The 18,442-nt window shown below is 45.9% G+C and overlaps 2 protein-coding genes across 6 annotated transcripts in view; one reads left to right on the plus strand and one right to left on the minus strand.

The window, feature by feature from the left end:
• Positions 1-5,943, plus strand: part of RABGAP1L (RAB GTPase activating protein 1 like) — a 482,080-nt gene extending 476,137 nt beyond the window's left edge. For all 5 annotated transcript variants that reach the window (XM_068239095.1, XM_068239090.1, XM_068239091.1 and 2 more), the window contains 4 exons: positions 3-86; positions 1,235-1,306; positions 1,392-1,583; positions 5,202-5,943. In XM_068239095.1, coding sequence (XP_068095196.1) covers positions 3-86; positions 1,235-1,306; positions 1,392-1,583; positions 5,202-5,381 — 528 coding nt within the window. In that variant the 3' untranslated portion in view covers positions 5,382-5,943. The remainder of the gene's footprint in view (positions 1-2; positions 87-1,234; positions 1,307-1,391; positions 1,584-5,201) is intronic.
• A 4,606-nt stretch (positions 5,944-10,549) lies between these two features.
• The window catches only part of DARS2 (aspartyl-tRNA synthetase 2, mitochondrial), a 43,496-nt gene continuing 35,603 nt past the window's right edge, over positions 10,550-18,442 (minus strand). Inside the window, exons 17-18 of the mRNA XM_068239099.1 lie at positions 16,512-16,587; positions 10,550-12,645 (exon numbers count right to left, since the gene is read on the minus strand). Coding sequence (XP_068095200.1) covers positions 12,485-12,645; positions 16,512-16,587 — 237 coding nt within the window. The 3' untranslated portion in view covers positions 10,550-12,484. The remainder of the gene's footprint in view (positions 12,646-16,511; positions 16,588-18,442) is intronic.

Here is an 18,442-nt window from a genome sequence, read left to right on the forward strand (position 1 = left end):
AGCTAAAGGAAGTATTCAGAAAACAATTAGAAAAAGCTGAGCAGGAAATAAAGAAGACAACAGCGATCATCGCGGAATACAAACAGGTGAGCGGGTGACACCGTCTGGATTGAGCAGACAGTAATGCCGATTTGCCATTTTCTCAGCAATTATTACCCCTTTAGCAGCCAATTTACTTAGAGGCTTGCAAGTTCTCCGGGCCAATTTATTTTAGCACATTTTATTTTTGATTTGCTACATTTCCTTGCTTATAATTAGTACTGCTGTAATGTGTATTTATGGCCACTTGTCACTAGGGGGCAGTTTAGGACAATAATAGAGGACTTCTGCTTTCTGTTTCTATATTTTCTGCTAGCAGAGAGAGATCAAAGCATTCTAAGAATTTACAGCACAAGAAGTTCTGAGGTCAAAAGCAGAGCACTTTTCTCAAACGAGATCAAGCTGCTAATAGGATAATCAAAAAGCTATTACTTTTGTATTTCTCTGTGTTGCAGAGCCGTGGATGAACCAATGAGTAATCACTGAGTTCTTGGCCAAAGAATGGGTTTTTTTGGTCTTCCTTGGTGACCGCTGTCAGTGGCTCTCCACCACATTGTTAACCTTCGGCCCTGTTTTCACAGTCTTGAATTTTTTCCGTCTAACTTTCCTCATTGCTGAGTTATGGTCTCACAGGGCACATTTTGGTGCCTTTTTATAAATGTAGATGTTACTTCTTTGGTCTGAAACTCAGTAATTGCTCTTGGTTTCCGCTTCATGTCGCTGGTTCTGCAACACCCAAAATTGCAGGAATAGACACTTAGTTACTTTAACGGGTGGTGTAAAATTTTAACTTTTGCACTGATGGTGTCATCGAAAAGGCAATTCTTAGTGTACAGACAGACCTTGTAGAAAACCTTCTAGTCCTCACCTAGCAACTAGTAAGCTCCTCCCAGTCCTGTTACATGCTCAATCTTGGCCCAGTAATAGGAACACGGATTGGTTGCTAGAAGAGCCATTGTCCCTGTCCTAAATTAAGATACTTTATACACATTCCAAACTTTTAAACTGCTGATGCTGAAATAAGAACAGACCCTTCTAAGCTTCTAGATCACATGTATAATAGGAGCCCTCACCCTTGCCTTCATACATCCTTACTAGAAGTGTTAACTTGGATGTTAAAATGAACATGACTATGAGGCAATTTGTTGGCAATGTTGTCACATAGTAACCTCTTCTCATGTGCTGTTTCTGGTAGATATGTTCCCAGCTGAGCACACGGCTGGAGAAACAACAGACGGCAAGTCGGGAGGAACTGGAGATCCTCAAGGTGAGAAATTAAACCTTCGTACTTTGGATGGACACTGGTTATCTGAGATATGAGACCTTTCCTACTATCTTGTGTTGTGTTTTAGGCCAAGGTGATGTCCTGCAGCCACTGCAGTGAGATCTTCAGCAAAGAGGGGTCAGCACAGAGCGGAGGCAGCGATAAGTCTGGTGACAGAGGAGATGACGAGAAGGACTCTCTGATGAAACATCTGCGGGAGATGGAGCTGGAACTCGCTCAGACCAAGCTGCAACTCGTGGAGGCCAAATGCAAAATCCAGGTACACATCTGTCCCATTCTGGCCATTATATATCAAAGAATTCAGGTTCATTAGTTCCAGAGGTGGGGAAACCTGTCTGTATGAGAGAAATGTTCTCCAAATTCTCATCATTTAAGGGTGAAGACCAGTACAAAAGATAGCCTCTTCTCAGACAGGTTTTAACCGCTTTTGGGCCGCCAATTAAACTACGCTTGTGGCTGCCTAGGCCTGCTTTGGTGTAATTTTAATGCCGTTGGCTCCCGTGCGCGGAATGCAATAGCGTGTCCCCACTGATTGGCTGTGATGAGATGCAAATCCTTGTTATTATGAAGTCTTTAGAATACTTGCATTTATTTTCTTGGATGATATAGAAGCAGAATTTTACATTTTTTTTTTACCTTTAATCATTATAGAAAATGGAGCAAACCCCATCAGCCACATTATGTTGGACAGTGCTGGGTTTTCTTAAGCAGTTTGGGCTCACAGTACAACTTGTACATCTGTGTCGCACTACTGCACGCCTGTAGAGATAGGTACCACCCCTATGACAGCCTCTAGCTGCAGGAGTATACATAGGCCACACCCCTTGGCAGCCTCTAGCTGCAGGAGTATGCATAGGCCACACCCCATGGCAGCCTCTAGATGCAGGAACATAGACAGGCCCCACCCCAATGCAGGAGTACAGACAGGCCTTCTATGTGGTAGCCTTCAGCTGCAAGAATAGAAACAGGCTTCCAGGCATACATTTAAATATTTGCAGAGTTTTCAGTATTGTATTGAAATCTCACTGTTGCTAAACCACTTCCCCAGCAAGTTTCCCTTTACTTCTCTAGAACAAAAACAATTCATACACGGCTGAATTTGTTCCTTTGTTTGCCCTTCTGCACGCTTTGGCCACACTGATCTGAACTCTATGTTGCCCCATTGCCCTCCACTTCACAGCCGCCCACTCACTGGGCCAGATTTATCAATGGTGTCTGAGAGAAATCTAGAATTCATACAGACTGTCTCAAGACATTTTTAGAAGGTGCAAGTTCCTTCTTAAACTGCTGTAAAACAGGAGGAGATAAGGATTCTCAGAATTAGTGCAGTCTGTGAAAGAATCCTCTGAGTGAGGTAAGATGGACTGTGGCAGCTTTCACGGAAAAGGCTCACAATAGTATTTTAGGTTGCATTCACAGTGCCACATTGCAGAGCTACATTATAAAGTCTTATATTGCAGCTTAGCGCATTGCAATGCTAATCCTATGAGCCGTTCACAGTGCGACGTTAAAGTCGCGTTGAAAAATGTTGCGTTGGGGTAACTCACTGCTTGCAGTTCGTTACCTCTCAACGCAGACACGTTGTGACTTTAACGTCGCATTAAACCGCAACTTCCCACTGTGAATGCGACCTTAATGGGAAAACAGGAGTAGTCAAAACCCTTCTTAAAGGACCACTGTCGCGAAAATTGTAAAATTTATGTAAACACATACAAATAAGAAGCATGTTTCTTCCAGAGTAAAAGGAACAATAGATTACGTCTCTCCTATGTTGCAGTCACTTACAGTAGGTAGTAGAAATCTGACATTACCGACAGGTTTTGAGCTAGTCCATCTCTCCATAGAGGATTCTCAGCATGGCCTTTATTCTTTATAAAGACACTCCCTGAAAAAGATTTATACGATGCTGGCCAGCCTCCCTGCTCGCTGCACACTTTTTTGGCAATTAGATAGCATCTGCCATTCACGAAGTGCTTTTGAAAATAAAGAATACCCTGAGAATCCCCCATGAGGAAATGGGCTAGTCCAAAACCTGTTGGTTCTGTCAGATTTCTACTACCTACTGTAAGTGACAGCAACATAGGAGAAAAGCAATGTATGGCTCATTTTACTCTACTTTACATTTTATGATTTTCGGTACAGTGGTCCTTTAACCTCCTTGCCGGTTATCCCGAGCTCAGCTCGGGGTAACCTGCGTAGAAGGAATTCTCAGGCCCTGCTGGGCCGATTTTCAAAAAAAAAAAAATTTCCCTACACGCAGCTATCACTTTACTAGCTGCGTGTGGTACGCGATCGCCGCTGCCACCCGCCGATTCGTGTCCCCCCCCAGACCCCTGCGCAGCCTGGCCAATCAGTGCCAGGCAGCGCTGAGGGGTGGATCGGGATTCCCTCTGACGTCCCGACATCGGTGACGTCATCCCACCCCGTTGCCCTGACAACCGGGGGAAGCCCAGCAGGAAATCCCTTTCTGTACGGGATTTCAGAATCAGAATCAATTTATTTTGCCAAGTGCAGCGGTTGCCGCACCCGGAATTATTTGTGGTACACATTGGCATAGAGCATAGTGCAAGAACAACAACAACAACATCAGAACATAACTAGCAAGTAGCAATACAAAAATGCATTGAAGAACAAGGAACATAGTAGTACAAGTACATGTGCAAAATGAACAGACGTAGAATGTAGCAGTTGGTCCTGCAATTTAGTTAATTAGTCCTAGGTGCAAGTACAATGAAATGAAGAATTGCCCCAGGTTGAGTACCTACAGGCTATTTAGGTCTGGGTGACAGACCTGCTATTTAGCTTTGCTGTGTGTAGAGCTCGAGTTCAGAAGGCGCACTGCTTGGGGGAAAAAGGAGTTCCTGTGTCTTGAGGTTTTGGTGGAAATAGCTCTGTAGCGGTGGTCGGTGCCCATGCGGTTGAAAAAGCGACCGCCGGGGTGGAGGGGGTCTTGCGTGATCCTATTTGCCCTCGTTCTCAGCCTGGAAGCATGAAGTAGGTCCAGTGGTGGCATGGGTGTACCGATAATCCTTTCTGCGGCCTTGATTACTCTATGTAGTCTGTACTTGTCACTTGTGGTGGCGCCGCTATACCAGACGATGATGGAGGAGCACAGGATCGACTCGATGGTGGCAGTGTTTCCTGCTTACTCTGATCGCCGGAGGTGATCGGAGTGGGTGGGGGGATGCCGCTATCATGTAGCGAGCCCTGGGCTCGCTACATGATTTAAAAAAAAAAAAGTCCTCTGTTGCCCCCTTGCCGCGGGAATTGGACCGGCAAGGGGGTTAAGATAGGATAGAATGAATTATGTCAATCCGTCCAGACACTCCTGCTATCATAAGAAAAATCTTACAGTATAGCTGCTCTCTGGACTTTACAAGGAAGAGGTGTGACTGACAGCTGTTATGCTGGGAATACACGGTACGTTTCTGTACTGTGTATCGAGCTGCTGATGGCTCAGCTGATAATTTCCGACGTGTCCGATACCCCGCCGGATCGATTCCTCGCTCGATGCCCGCTGGGACGAGCGGGAATCGATCCGGGCGGCCACGGGGACCCGCCGCAATCTATCGAGCGGCTCGATACACGGTACAGAAACGTACTATCAACCACTTCTCATTTCCACGACAGATTAGAACACTGCAAAACCAGTGCTAGCTAACTGTACAACATTTCTAGAAATTCATGCAAAACTATAGCAAAAGTCTTCTTATTTTGTAAGTAGAGAATTTACTCTCAGAACACTTGCAGATTACAACTTTGAGGAAATAGGTATGAGATAAGAAGAAAAAATCTGTCGTAATTGCTCTGATAATTCTGGCCCACTGAACCTCCTTTTTTGATCGTCCGTTAATAACCCCTTTGTCTCTTCCTGCAGGAACTGGAGCACCAACGAGGAGCACTACTCAACGAGATCCAAGCTGCCAAAAACTCCTGGTTTAGCAAAACCCTGAACTCTATTAAAACTGCCACAGGGACCCAGGTGCCACCTGCACAGTCTCCCCAGGGAGCCCAGGCTTCCAGCCCTGTCCTGCAGGCCCCCAAGGAGAGCACATAACAGCAGGGAGGAGAACGCACCAAGAGCACAAGACGACCAAACAGGAAGCAGAGAACCGGGAGCCAATGAGCACTTCCTGCTCTGTCCTGCCAGCAGTGTGCCCGGCCCGTATCTATTCCGCACGCCACGGGCTCTTCTGCCTCCTGCAAAACCTATGGGCTGCTGCCACTCTTACACTTTAACTCTTTTAACGGACTTGTATTATTTTAGTAGACGAGCCCAGGGCTCCAGCCAGCGGGTCTCCTCCGGGGGGCGACGGCTCTCAGTTCGGCTGCCTGATTCATGTGTGTGTTTTTGTATGTATAAGATATGTCCGTGTGAAGATACAGATGTTTATAGAAATTACATATTTACAGATTTGATCAAAAAAAGAAAAAAAAAGTTTTGACATTTTGCTGCCTAAAAGAACAAGTGCTAAATATTTTTTTTTTATTATTATTATTCTCATCATTTGTTTATGGGATTTCCACTCCAGGACTTTCAGTGTTGTATTGTACGCAACCTGACAATTTATTAACCCATCACAATATTATCAGTAATAAAAAAAAGGCATTGCTACAGCCGTGCTGGAGTCTTACTGAGCGTCACACAAACTCTACAGCTTCATGGAGGATAACCGCGGTATGGAATGGGAGGAGCCACAACACTGGGTGTAAAACTGGATGGTGAGTGGGCAGAGATCCGGACCAGCAGGGAGGTCATAGATTCTATCCTATGACACCCCTGTGGTGTACATATGATTCTGGTGGTGATAGTATGGGCACAGGAAGAAGCCGAGAGACAACTCTCCCAACACTGGGTAATGTAGGGGAATATAGCCCCCCACTTCTATGTGTAACACCCATGTGCAGCCCCCTCATCCATGTCCAACCACCCAAGATCAGCCCAGGGCTGTTTTTAGGCAAAGGCATTCCAGACCATTGCCTGGAGTGCCATTGGTCCTGGTGGGTGCCATACCCCTGGATTAATCCTTGCCCCAAATTAAGCCTCACCCCAGAACTCCGCCTCCCACAGGTGTCTGTTTACTTGCTTCTGCTGCGTGTGTGCATCAGCAGGATGGCCAGTCCCTGGAGAGCAGGCATCACAAGGTCCGGACAAGGTAAGTTGCAAGCAGCCTTTACGTTGTTCCTCTGTGCCACCTCTCTAACCCACCATGTGCCTCTTTCTGTCCCCCTTTGTCCCCATCCTTCACTCCCCCAGTGTGTAAATGCAGAGCATAGCGCAGCAGAAGCTGTGCTCTCACCTCCCTGTCAGAGTCCAGTGCTATACCTGTGCATCTAGTGCTGGAACCAAACTATCCTCATGAGGCCTGTAATCAGTAGGAGATGCTGGGTGCTAGGGCGAGTGGACAGGCGGAAGCTCAGCACTGGACTTGAGCGGAGAGGTGAGAGCACAGCTTCTGCAGCACTATACTCTGCATTTACACACTGAGCTGGGGGGGTGCAGGAAGGGGGTGTTCAACGAAATGTGACAGGATCAGTGGGCTGTTTGTATCTCAGGGACTCCCTCTGCCTCCTATGGCACATTTTTTTTTAATTCTTTAGTGTGTGCATTTTTTTTGGGGGGGGGGGGGGGGGGGGGTGACACAGGACTTTTTGCCTAGGGTGAAGAAAAGGCAAGGCCTGTGCCTCTGTGATGTACGAGAGATAACTGCGCCGGAGACTTGGGCACAGGACATAGCCAGTATATGGCTGATCCTGCTGGCGCACAAGTCCGGGCCGTGTTAACCATCTTAGCGGTATGGACGAGCTCAGCTCGTCCATCACCGCCGATGGCTGCCGCTCAGGCCCTGCTGGGCCGATTTTGATCAAATAAAGAGCAGCACACGCAGCCGGCACTTTGCCAGCCGCGTGTGCTGCCTGATAGCTGCCGCTCTGCGGCGATCCGCCGCGAGCAGCGGCGAAAGAGGGTCCCCCTAGCCGCCTGAGCCCTGCGCAGCCGAAACAAATAGTTCCGGCCAGCGCTAAGGGCTGGATCGGAGGCGGCTGACGTCCATGACGTCACTCCGCTCGTCGCCATGGCGACGAAGTAAGCAAAACACGGAAGGCCGCTCATTGCGGCCTTCCGTGTTACTTCTGGCCGCCGGAGGCGATCAGAACGCCTCCGGAGCGCCCTCTAGTGGGCTTTCATGCAGCCAACTTTCAGTTGGCTGCATGAAATAGTTTTTTTTTTATTTAAAAAAAACCCTCCCGCAGCCGCCCTGGCGATCTTAATAGAACGCCAGGGTGGTTAATTACTATTCCCCCTCCAGGCCCCTATGGATAGTGGGGAATAAAACCGAATTATTGTTTTAAAAGCAACTTCAGCTCCGTCTTCTGACGGCGCTGAAGTTACTCCCTGTGCCTGCTATAGCCGTAGTTCCTATTATGGCCTATGGTGGCGCCGGCTGCGCCCAAGTCTCCTGCACTGGATTTGAAGTGTTCGCCTCTGTGGCCTCTTCAGCAATCTGGCCCTGTGCTTGTGTCCTCTGCCTCCTGCATGTGAGATGTAGGGGATTGAATAAGTGCAGGTTTATTCCACAAGTCCATGAGATGCAGGTGACTGAATAACCTGTCTCTTTGATATGTCATAATAGCATTTGCAAGTCAGATTAAGGGTGTTTCCTCCGCACTTACACATTGCAGAACTTCAGTTCTTACCACAATAGAAGCTGCAAAAAAAAAAATGAATCACACAGTAAAATGTTCATTTTTTTTTAATTAAATTCTCTGAATGAGTAGTAAAAAAATGTTCTATAGCAGCAACAAGAAACCAGTTCCTGCTGAATACAGTACAAGCTCTGGCGGTTTCCATAGATTTCTACATCAGTGTGACAAGTATTTGTTGCCCACAGCAACCACATGAAACATAAATGAGAAGCAGATTGGTTGCCAAGAAACAGAGTTCTGTAACATGAATCCCTCTGTGAAGCTCGGATATCTATAATACACGAGGGGCCGGATCTACTGACACGTCTCAGCGCTGGAGAGCAGGAGAGAGTCTGCAAACTTTATTTAACATTGAGAAACATGTACTAAAGACATTTCCAATGCGTACCATATATCAGTGTTCTGCAACTTCATGGGTGGGGGCGTGGCTAGCACCAGATTATTGATCTGGAGGGGGATGAGCTTCAATGTCCTGACTGCTGGGGGCGGAGCCAAGTGTGAACAGGTGGGCCTGCCAGAGGAGGGGACTGATACAAAAAATAGTCCAAGCAAGCTAGTGTGTCAGATGGGAAATTGCATTATGTGTACCCAGCATGATGTCCTTCCATATTATTATACTGTATTGTGCATTGCTGAGGGAGACCTTTTAGGAATTTCACTCCCCACTTGAAAATCCTGACAACAGCCGGGTGCTTACCAAAATTAGCCGGGTGGAACGCCTGGCAAAAAGACCTTGGGGAGAACACTGCTTACTGAATAAGCAGGTCTGTGACTGCAGGCACCTGTATGTAGTTAGAATTGTGGTTCATGCATCCAGGCTAGCGTTTGGGTGTGGCTACATAACTGCTCACTAACTCTGTAGCAGCCCTTGCTGTGTGGTCTGATATGATGCAGGTGAAGTCTGCACTCCTTTGTCAGTTATTGGCAGACAATGCTTAGTAAATGATAACAGCCTCACATTTGATATCCAGTGAAAAACAGCCGTAGTAAATCAATCTGCTGTTCCTAATAAAACAATAAATGTAAAAATACACCATTTATTGGCTGACTAAACAAGTTTATAAAGCAGATTTCAGAGGGAAGCAGAAGTGACAGAGTGCAGGGAATACAGAGAACACAAAGTGACCTGGCCAGCCAATAGCAGCACAGTGTTCAGAGCCCAGCAGGCGGAGTTCAGGTAGAAACCGAGAGTTTCTGAAGCCAGAATTCCTCCTCAATAACTGTATTAAAGGACAACTGAAGTGAGAGGGATATGGAGGCTGCAATTTGCATTTCCTTTTAAACAATACCAGTTGCCTGGCAGCCCTGCTGAGCTAGTTGGCTGCAGTAGAGTCTGAATAACACCAGAAACAAGCATGCAGCTAATATTGTCAGATCTGACAAGGTCAAAAACACCTGATCTGCTGCATGCTTGTTCCGAGTCTATGGCTAAAAGTATTAGAGGCAGAGGATCAGCAGGATAGCCAGGTAACTGGTATTGCTTAAAGTGGATCTGAGATAAACATTTACTCATTGCATAATTGTGCCTTTTACATATAGCTTATAGGGCATTCCTCAAGCCAAATACTTTTTTTTCCCTATACCCTTATTCCCTATAAACTAAACAAGCATAGCGCCTTCAGCGCCTAGGCACTCAGACTTATGTAGCAAGGGCTTTTGGGTGCTCAGTCTGGGCAGGAGGAGGTGTTAGTAGCCAGATATTTCACAGGCAGAGGGCTGAAGATGCAGAGCAGCTTGCCTGTGTGTAATGATCACAAACAGAACATGGCTGCTGTCATTGTATCACAGTAATACATAATCCTATACTGTTGAAGCTATTTGCAGCTAGATTTGCTGTGCAAACTATCTAAACTTTAGATAAAATATATAGACAAGTTACTTGTTATAGTTAGTTTTTCATCTCGGATCCGCTTTAAAAGGAAATAAATATGGCAGCCTCCAATTTACCTCTCGCTTCAAGTGTTCTTCAAACAACCCTGTACTTAGTGGATCTCATCTCTGACAGATTTTATTCAAATTGTTTTCTGCATGCACTTTACTATCTTACCTAGCCGGCCAGAGGTGCAGAGTGTGTTGTCTGCAATGGCGTAACTACAGGAGAGCGACTGCAGGGGGGCCCAAAGTTGTAAGGAGGACTACAACTACTACCTCACTTCCTCCCTATTACAGAGCAGGTGTTTTTGTGGCTATCCTTGTTATTGGTGAGAAGATATTGATGTCCACACTTGTTTTATGACCCTTGTAAGATGCCCCCTCCCAACAGATGGACTAAAGGGGGCTGAAAAAGCCCCAGGCAAGATCAACTTAACACTATTTAGCCATCTATTGAGCAAAGACTGTCACTTTATGAATATTGCCAATGGCACCTATTGCCAATATTCATCATCACCAACGGGAAACTAGTGACCAACTATACAAGTGGTGATCATTTCGGCTGATTGTAACTTAAAGCGGTCTAACACCCAGCATTTCAACTTTGCTTTAATAGATTTCTTACAGCTTAAAAACTATTATGCCAGAATTATTTTTAAGCAGAAATTCACTGAATAGTTAAAACTCAGCATTTTAGGGCTCGTTTCCACCATAGCGAATCCGCATGCGGCGCCGACATGCGGATTCGCTTGGTACATTGAAGTGGCCGGGGCTGTTTCCATATGTGCGGCGTGCGGGAGCGATTTGGCGGCGGGCCAAATCTGCACGACAGGACCCACAGAATTCGCCTGCGTCGGGAATCCATGCGAATCGCCGCTAATGTATTTAATAGGAAAAACGCATGCGTTTTTACCCGCGATTCGCGTGCAATTTCGCACCTTTTTCAATGTTATTTTCCCCTGGCAGAGTCATGGTTAATTTCGCATGGCACCCTGCCATGCGAAATCGCGGGTAAAACCGCATGCGTTTTTACAAGCGTCGGGATGCCGGCAAAATCGCGTCGCAACAGTGGAAACGGGCCCTTAGTGCTGTATTCAGCTAGGATTCCACTTTGGAGCTGGGCTTTAGATACAAATGTATCCTGTTTGGAATGTAAATAGACCTCTGTAAAGCCTGTCTGGGAAGCCCTCTGCTCTTTCAGAGAGACTTTTGTTTATTTACATTCCAAACATGATACATTTGTATCTAAAGAGAATCCTAGCTGAATACAGCACTAAAATGCCGAGTTTTAACTATTCAGTGAATTTCTGCTTAAAAAAAAATTCTGGCATAATAGTTTTTAAGCTGTAAGCAATCTATTAAAGCAAAGTTGAAATGCTGGGTGTTCAACCGCTTTAAAAAGAACTTAAAGAGAAACTCCAACCAAGAATTGAACTTTTTCCCAATCAGTAGCTGATACCCCATTTTACATGAGAAAGACAATGATTTTCACAAACAGACCATCAGGGGGCGCTGTGTGACTGATTTTGTGCTGAAACCCCTCCCACAAGAGGCTCTGAATACCGCGGTACTGCTGGCAAACTGCCACAATGTAACAATGTTCAGAGACAGGAAATAGCTGTTATTAGCTGTCTGTAACAGACAGAGCAGCTAGAGATAGCTAAATAACCTGCCCACAGTAACAATGTCACCATGTAATACATGTCAGAATGTGAATCTGGGAGAGGAAAGATTTTACAATGAGCAAACACTGGCTAAATCATTTATACATAATTATGGTAAAAAATGAAGCACTTTTTTTACTACATTATTTTCACTGGAGTTCCTCTTTAAGCTGAAGCTTGGTTTCAGGAACACATACCTACCTAAGGAGATGGAAGCCTCTGGATCCTATAGAGGCTTCCTACGCTATCCTCTGGTCCTCCGCCGCTACCTGGGACCCTCCAACTGATCAGGGCCATTCTCCTCTCGCAGCAGCATGGAGCCGTTCATACCCTCACACAGGCCCCAATCAGATTACTGACAAGCCTTTGTCAGTAATCTTTGGAAGGTCCTCAAACTGCAATGGGGACAGCGTGGGAATCTTAGGTAACCATGTAATTTGTTGTTTTGTTTTTTTTTACCTGATCCTCAGACACACTTTAAATAGGGCCCTAGACATCTGAAATCTCCTTTATGAAACCATTTTAGTTAGCCATTAAAAGATGTTTACATTTCACCCCGTGTATTTGTCTTGAGTGACATGGTACAAATTAATATTCTCTGCTACTGACCTTCCTTGATGAAGAAAATAAAGAAGGAAGTGCTTATGTTCTGCCCTATTGATTGTGACTGACCGGGGGCACCGCTGAGCGCTGTTACAGAGTGGAAGTCAGATTCAGTTGGGCTGCAAAGTCAGTCTACAATACAACCTGCTGTCCCCAGAGGACACATCTCAGCCCTATCGGAGAAGGCACTTCACCTCCTCCCACCAATCACAGCACAGATTGTGCACTTGGGGGAGGAGGTGAAGGGAGCAGCCAATCAGAGGGCCACCATTTAGAAGAATAATACAGGAAGTGGGCGGCACCCCAAGAGCCATCTCTACTCGTCTGCAACACGTATGTGATAAGGCTTCAGCTCTTCTGGAGAAACATAGTCAGGTGCGTTGCTCATAAGGTCATGACCCCGGAACGATTTGGGAAAGGCGATGACATCACGTATACTCGAGGCTCCGACTATGATGGCAATCAGGCGATCAAGTCCTGGAAAGAGATAGTCTTCTATTAGGGAAAGATCATTTCTACAAATAGAATATTTACGTAGGAGTTCTTGAAGCGAACCTGAGGTGAAAATAAACTGACAAGATAAACAATTGTATTCATTCTTCTACTCCTAAAAATCACTGAGAGGGAGAAGGTGCCCCAAAAAATAACCATGGATGTAATAAATATAAAATGGCTTACCTCTAAGAAGAAGGGGCAATACCAATATAGGAAAGACATTTTAATAATCAGACACAACTATAACGCGTTTCACGGAACACAGTCCGCTTCCTCAGATCAAATAAAGCAGTGTCTGGGTAGCCAAGGTGCAGAGCTTGGAGCGCCTAAAAAGCCTTTGTGAGTACCTCATCACTTTATTTATCCAGAACTTGATATTCATATACTATACAATATACTCTGTACAGCGCGGCGGAAGATGTCGGCGCTATATAAATCCTAAATAATAATAATACTACACTATAAGGGGCTCCTGGTCTCTCTGTGTGTTTTTCCTGTATCTGTAGGAAGTCTGGACTACACACCACCTCACATTACTCCTAAAAATGACTTTTTTAGATATCCTAGCGGTTTATATGTAAATAGTTTACAAAGTAACTCACTGGCAGCCTATTAAAGTGAACCTCCAGCCTAAAAATCTACTCGGCAGCACTGAAAAGGCTTGGTGTTTCTTTCACAGTATCACAGCATCAGAGCTTTGTTTTTCTTACCCAAGCCTCATTTTTAGCTACGCAGAAGAAAACTGCCCGGGCATTTTACCCCCTGATGCTGTGCAAAGTATGATGGGATTTCTGATATTGTTGTTCTGCTGTTTTGGTGCAATTTTTTTTTTTTGAAAAGGTGAATTTGAGATTTGAAGCCTAGCGTGCGCAGCTGGGAGAGGTGCTCAGGACGCAGGACAGTTGGAACTGTGTCTCATGCTCCCTGTCACCTCCTTTCAACCAAAACGATGGCTGCCCCCTTGAAATCACCAACATTTGCCTGTTCTTTTAAAACAGGGTGGGAAAGAGATTATATTACCTATCTATTCTAATTAACATAACTAATGTAACTTAAAGACAGTATGCTTGTTTAGGCTGAAGTTCCCCTTTAAGGTTCTCTAAGTGAAAATACATGAACTATTGACCTTTTTTTTAACCCCCCCCTAGAAGTTGTGTTCTGCCAGGAAAACTTATGGCTGTAACTTTCTTATCAGTGATGTTTACTATATTCCTGACAAGCTACCGACAAGACAGAAGCTGCCACTTCCATGTCTAAAAATTAACTCTCTCAGGCAAAATAAAAGTAAAACAGCCTGGTTATCAATACGTTTTGTACTGTACATACACCTGTTTATCTCATCATGTCACATATCGCCTCGGGTACACTTTAAAGGGAAGGTTCAGGGAGGGTGGGTAAAAAATAAAAATCAATTTCCACTTACCTGGGGCTTCCTCCAGCCCGTGGCAGGCAGGAGGTGCCCTCGCCGCCGCTCCGCAGGCTCCCGGTGGCCAACCCGACCTGGCCAGGTCGGGCTCTTCTGCGCTCCAAGGCCCGGAACTTCTGCGTCCCACGCCGGCACGCTGACGTCATCGGACGTCCTCCGGGCTCTACTGCGCATGACGTCAGCGCGCCGGCGTGGGACGCAGAAGTTCCGGGCCTTGGAGCGCAGAAGAGCCCAACCTGGCAGCCGGCCTGGCCAGGTCGGGTCGGCCACCGGGAGCCTGCGGAGCGGCGGCGAGGGCACCTCCTGCCTGCCACGGGCTGGAGGAAGCCCCAGGTAAGTGGAAATTGATTTTTATTTTTTACCCACCCTCCCTGAACCTTCCCTTTAAGGACCTGCTAGTGGTGAAGGTACAGATCGGCTCCAGGCCTGCAGAAATGTCACTCAACTCAAAACTAACAATTCATGGATGATACTTACAATAGCTCACCGCAGCTGAAATGCAAAATCCAGCTGCCTAGAGCAGGTTACACACATCAAATCTTGACTGGCCGAATTTTACCACTTCCATGTAGTATGAGGGCCAAAAGATATTGAATACTATGAGCCAATTGTTTCGGTGAGCTCTAATACTACATGGAGGTGGGACAATTGGCCAATCAAGATTGTATGTATGTGGGCACCTTTATACTGTGTAGCTCTTCCTTTAGCACCTAAACAGCTGTGACCCATACAGGCCTACATTCCACAAGACCCCTTTTAAAGGGGAACTGAAGTAAGAGTCATACGGAGGCTGCCATATTTATTTCCTTGTAATCAATACCAGTTGCCTGGCAGCCCTGCTGGTCTATTTCTCTGCAGTAGTATCTGAATAACACCAGAAACAAGCATGCAGCTAGTCTTGTCAGATCTGACTTTAAAGTCTGAAACACCTGATCTGCTGCATGCTTGTTCAGGGGCTACGGCTAATAGTATTAGAGGCAGAGGTTCAGCAGGGCTGCCAGGCAACTGGTATTGCTTAAAAGGAAATAAACATGGCAGCCTCCATATACCTCTCTCTTCAGTTCCCCTTTTAAGTCCTGTTGTGAGGTTGGGGGCCTTCACTGATCAGACATGATCTTCAAGCAAAGTGGAGCATTTTCTGTTTGTCTACAGGGGAGATAAGTCCACCACAGCTTCCCTCTTTTAAACTGTTTTATCCTATTTTGGCGCCTAGTGTTTTCAACATTATCTAGTCCACCCCTGGTGGAGGGGTGTTACCCCTTTCCTATCTACAGAGAGCGACTATTAACCTGAGTGGGTCGGGTCATAATCTCCCCACCTTGCCTGTACACTGGTTGTCTAATTGGTAACCCATGTTTGGGAGTATCTTTCACCCACACAATTGTGATTTACAAATATACTACACTATATTGGGCTCTCGATCTACCCCTGTTTTCTTCTCACAGCCAAATGCTGCTTCGTCGGGGCAATATGGTGCCGCATCTGGAAAGCAGTGGAGGTTCCCAAACTCCACTATATTGGTGCACCAGCCTCAGAGGACGCTAGGAATCCCACCAGCACAGCAGCATCTCATAAACACAGATAAGTGGCAAATCAAAGTTTCACTTGTTAGAGTTCATGCGGAATCTTGGCCTTAACGCTCGGCTGTATGCGGTCTGAATCTTTGCCATTAAATAGCACAGTGCTGGATCTCTGTTTCTGTTTGGTCTCCACTATTTTGACAAGGTTTTCACTCCTTTTGATGTAGTAGTGTCACACTCTTTATCTATGGGTTTGAGGAATGAAGGGGAGTGACTTTATGTTAATACTGCTGATAAAATAGTTACTGGCATTCTGCAGTCAGAAGAGAGTAACCTGACAAATGCAAGTTACATTACACATTAAGGATGCCTGGCAGATAAAAGCAAATGGGAGTTACCTTATGGATGACCCTCATATATATGTACTGTACATGTATACAAATATATCACACTGCAGTTTGCAGAGCGCTTTGAATCAATGTCCTAAACGGTCAAATGTCCCTATAACAGTCATTAGTGTGCACACCGTAAGATTAGCAGACTGCACCTGTCTACCACTACAGTTATGATTTTGGGATGAGAATACAGAATAATATAATAAACTATAGATAGACTAGCAGACCTAAGCCCGTTTAAAAATGGGCTCTAGGTCTGTCTCTGCCTGCCACATGTCAGTGCGCATGCGCGCACCCGTCCACCGGCGCACATGCCTGCCCGGCTAACTGGCCCCGCCTTCCTGACCCAACGGCTGTCCGTGCTGTGCACATGCACTGTAGCAAAAAGCACGGACCCAATGACACAGGGACAGGAGTACGCAGGGACAGTTACGTCTATAAAGTAGGATTGTGTTGGAGCAGCTCAGGCTACACAGGGAAATAGAAATATAGATTTAAAATACCTACCTAATGCTATTCCACCATGAGGGGGAGCTCCAGACTCCAAAGCCTCCAGCAGATGAGACAGAAGACTATCATCCTCCTATGGAAGGACACAGGGGGTAGATTATTAATCAGCTTCACATCTCCATTCATAGAGAGATGATCTGAAACACACACTCCACAAACCCTCTTATAAATTAAAGCAACCTGAAGTGAGAGGGATATGACAGAGCTGACATATTTGTTTCCTTTTAAAGAGAACCCGAGGTGGGTTTGAAGAATATCTGCATACAGAGGCTGGATCTGCATATACTGCCCAGCCTCTGTTACTATCCCAAACCCCACTAAGGTCCCCCTGCACTCTGCAATCCCTCATAAATCACAGCCACACTGCTGACAAACAGCTGGTCAGAGCTGGCTGTGTTTATCTCTATAGTGTCAGTCTGCTGCTCTCCCCGCCTCCTGCAGAACTCCAGTCCCCGCCTGCATCCCTTCCCTCCCTGCTGATTGGAGGGAAGGGACGGGGGCAGTGACTGGAGCTATGCAGGAGGCGGGGGAGCAGCTGAGACTGACACTACAGATGTAAACACAGCCTCACAGCACGGCTGTGATTTATGAGGGATTGCAGAGTGCAGGGGGACCTTAGGGGGGTTTGGCATAGCAACAGAGGCTGGGCTGTATAGGCAGATCCAGCCTCTATATGCAGATAACATTCTTTAAACACACCTCGGGTTCTCTTTAAGCAATGCACATTTCCTGGCTGTCCTGATCCTCTGCCTCTAATACATTTTGCCACAGACCCTGAACAAGCATGCAAATCAGGTGTTTCTGACAAAAAAACAAAACAAAAAAACAACTGACTGGCTAGCCGCATGCTTGTTTCAGATGTGTGATTCAGACACTACTGCAGACAAATAAATCAGCAGGACTGCCAGGCAACTGGTATTGTTTAAAAGGAAATAAATATGGCAGCCTCCATATCCCTCTCACTTCAAGTGTCCTTTAATGTCATAAAATACATTTATTTCCATCCATGGGAGAGAAGTTGTAAAAATGCTTTGACAATAATCTGTGTGAGGTAGTTTCTAAAAATCTCATCTCCCCGATTCTTTATGTGGCTCTCTGCTTTCCCCAGGAATCTGCACAAGAAAGGTAAAACGTCCAGTGTGAATAGCCCTGTAATTCAGAAATCACTATGCTTACATATAAGGCCTGAATTCAAATTAAAGAGACAGTCTCTCTTTTGGAGGTAGAGATAGGAATTCTGTGCTGGAATTTAATTAATCTACCCGTTCCTGTATCAGAGGTAGAAATGGAATACGCTGACCCATCCTGATAGCGTGTCATGTGACGCCCTGTAGCCATGAAGACGCGGCGCTGGAATTGGATCAGGTGAGTTTTAACCCCCGCTCGCGCCTCGGCAGGGAAAGTATTTTAGGAATGCTGTCCGCGACCACAGTATGCGGCCCAGACCATGTAAGGTTTGCCCAGGCCTGGAGTAGCCTGTCTACAGCCCTCTCATCTGTGACAAATCACAAGTGTAAGTTGATCTCTCAGCTGTGTCAGCTCAGTAATATCCTCTGCCATGGAAGAGCAGCTAATTTGTAAACACAGGATGTTAACCCTATGTCTGCGTCCATGGAAGCAGGAAGCAGACACACTGCACATTTATTGCAGGATTTGTACCAGCTATAATAAGGAAGTGTTTTTCTGTAAGGTTATTATGCTGTTTCATATTTTTTAGAGCAGAGAGGACGTTCCGAGTTCAGGTCCGCTTTAAAAGAAAATAAATATGGCAGACTCCATATCCATCTCATCTTGGGATGCTTCTAAACGGCTTCCTACAGTGGAATACAGCCAAACCATCACCACTCCTGCCAACACAAACTTCAGCCACACACCCCTGCCGTGACAACATGTACGAGGGGTAGGGATTTTTCAATGAGATGCAAATA

Source organism: Hyperolius riggenbachi, chromosome 6 (genome assembly GCF_040937935.1).
Source record: "Hyperolius riggenbachi isolate aHypRig1 chromosome 6, aHypRig1.pri, whole genome shotgun sequence".
Classification (NCBI taxonomy): Eukaryota; Metazoa; Chordata; class Amphibia; order Anura; family Hyperoliidae; genus Hyperolius; species Hyperolius riggenbachi.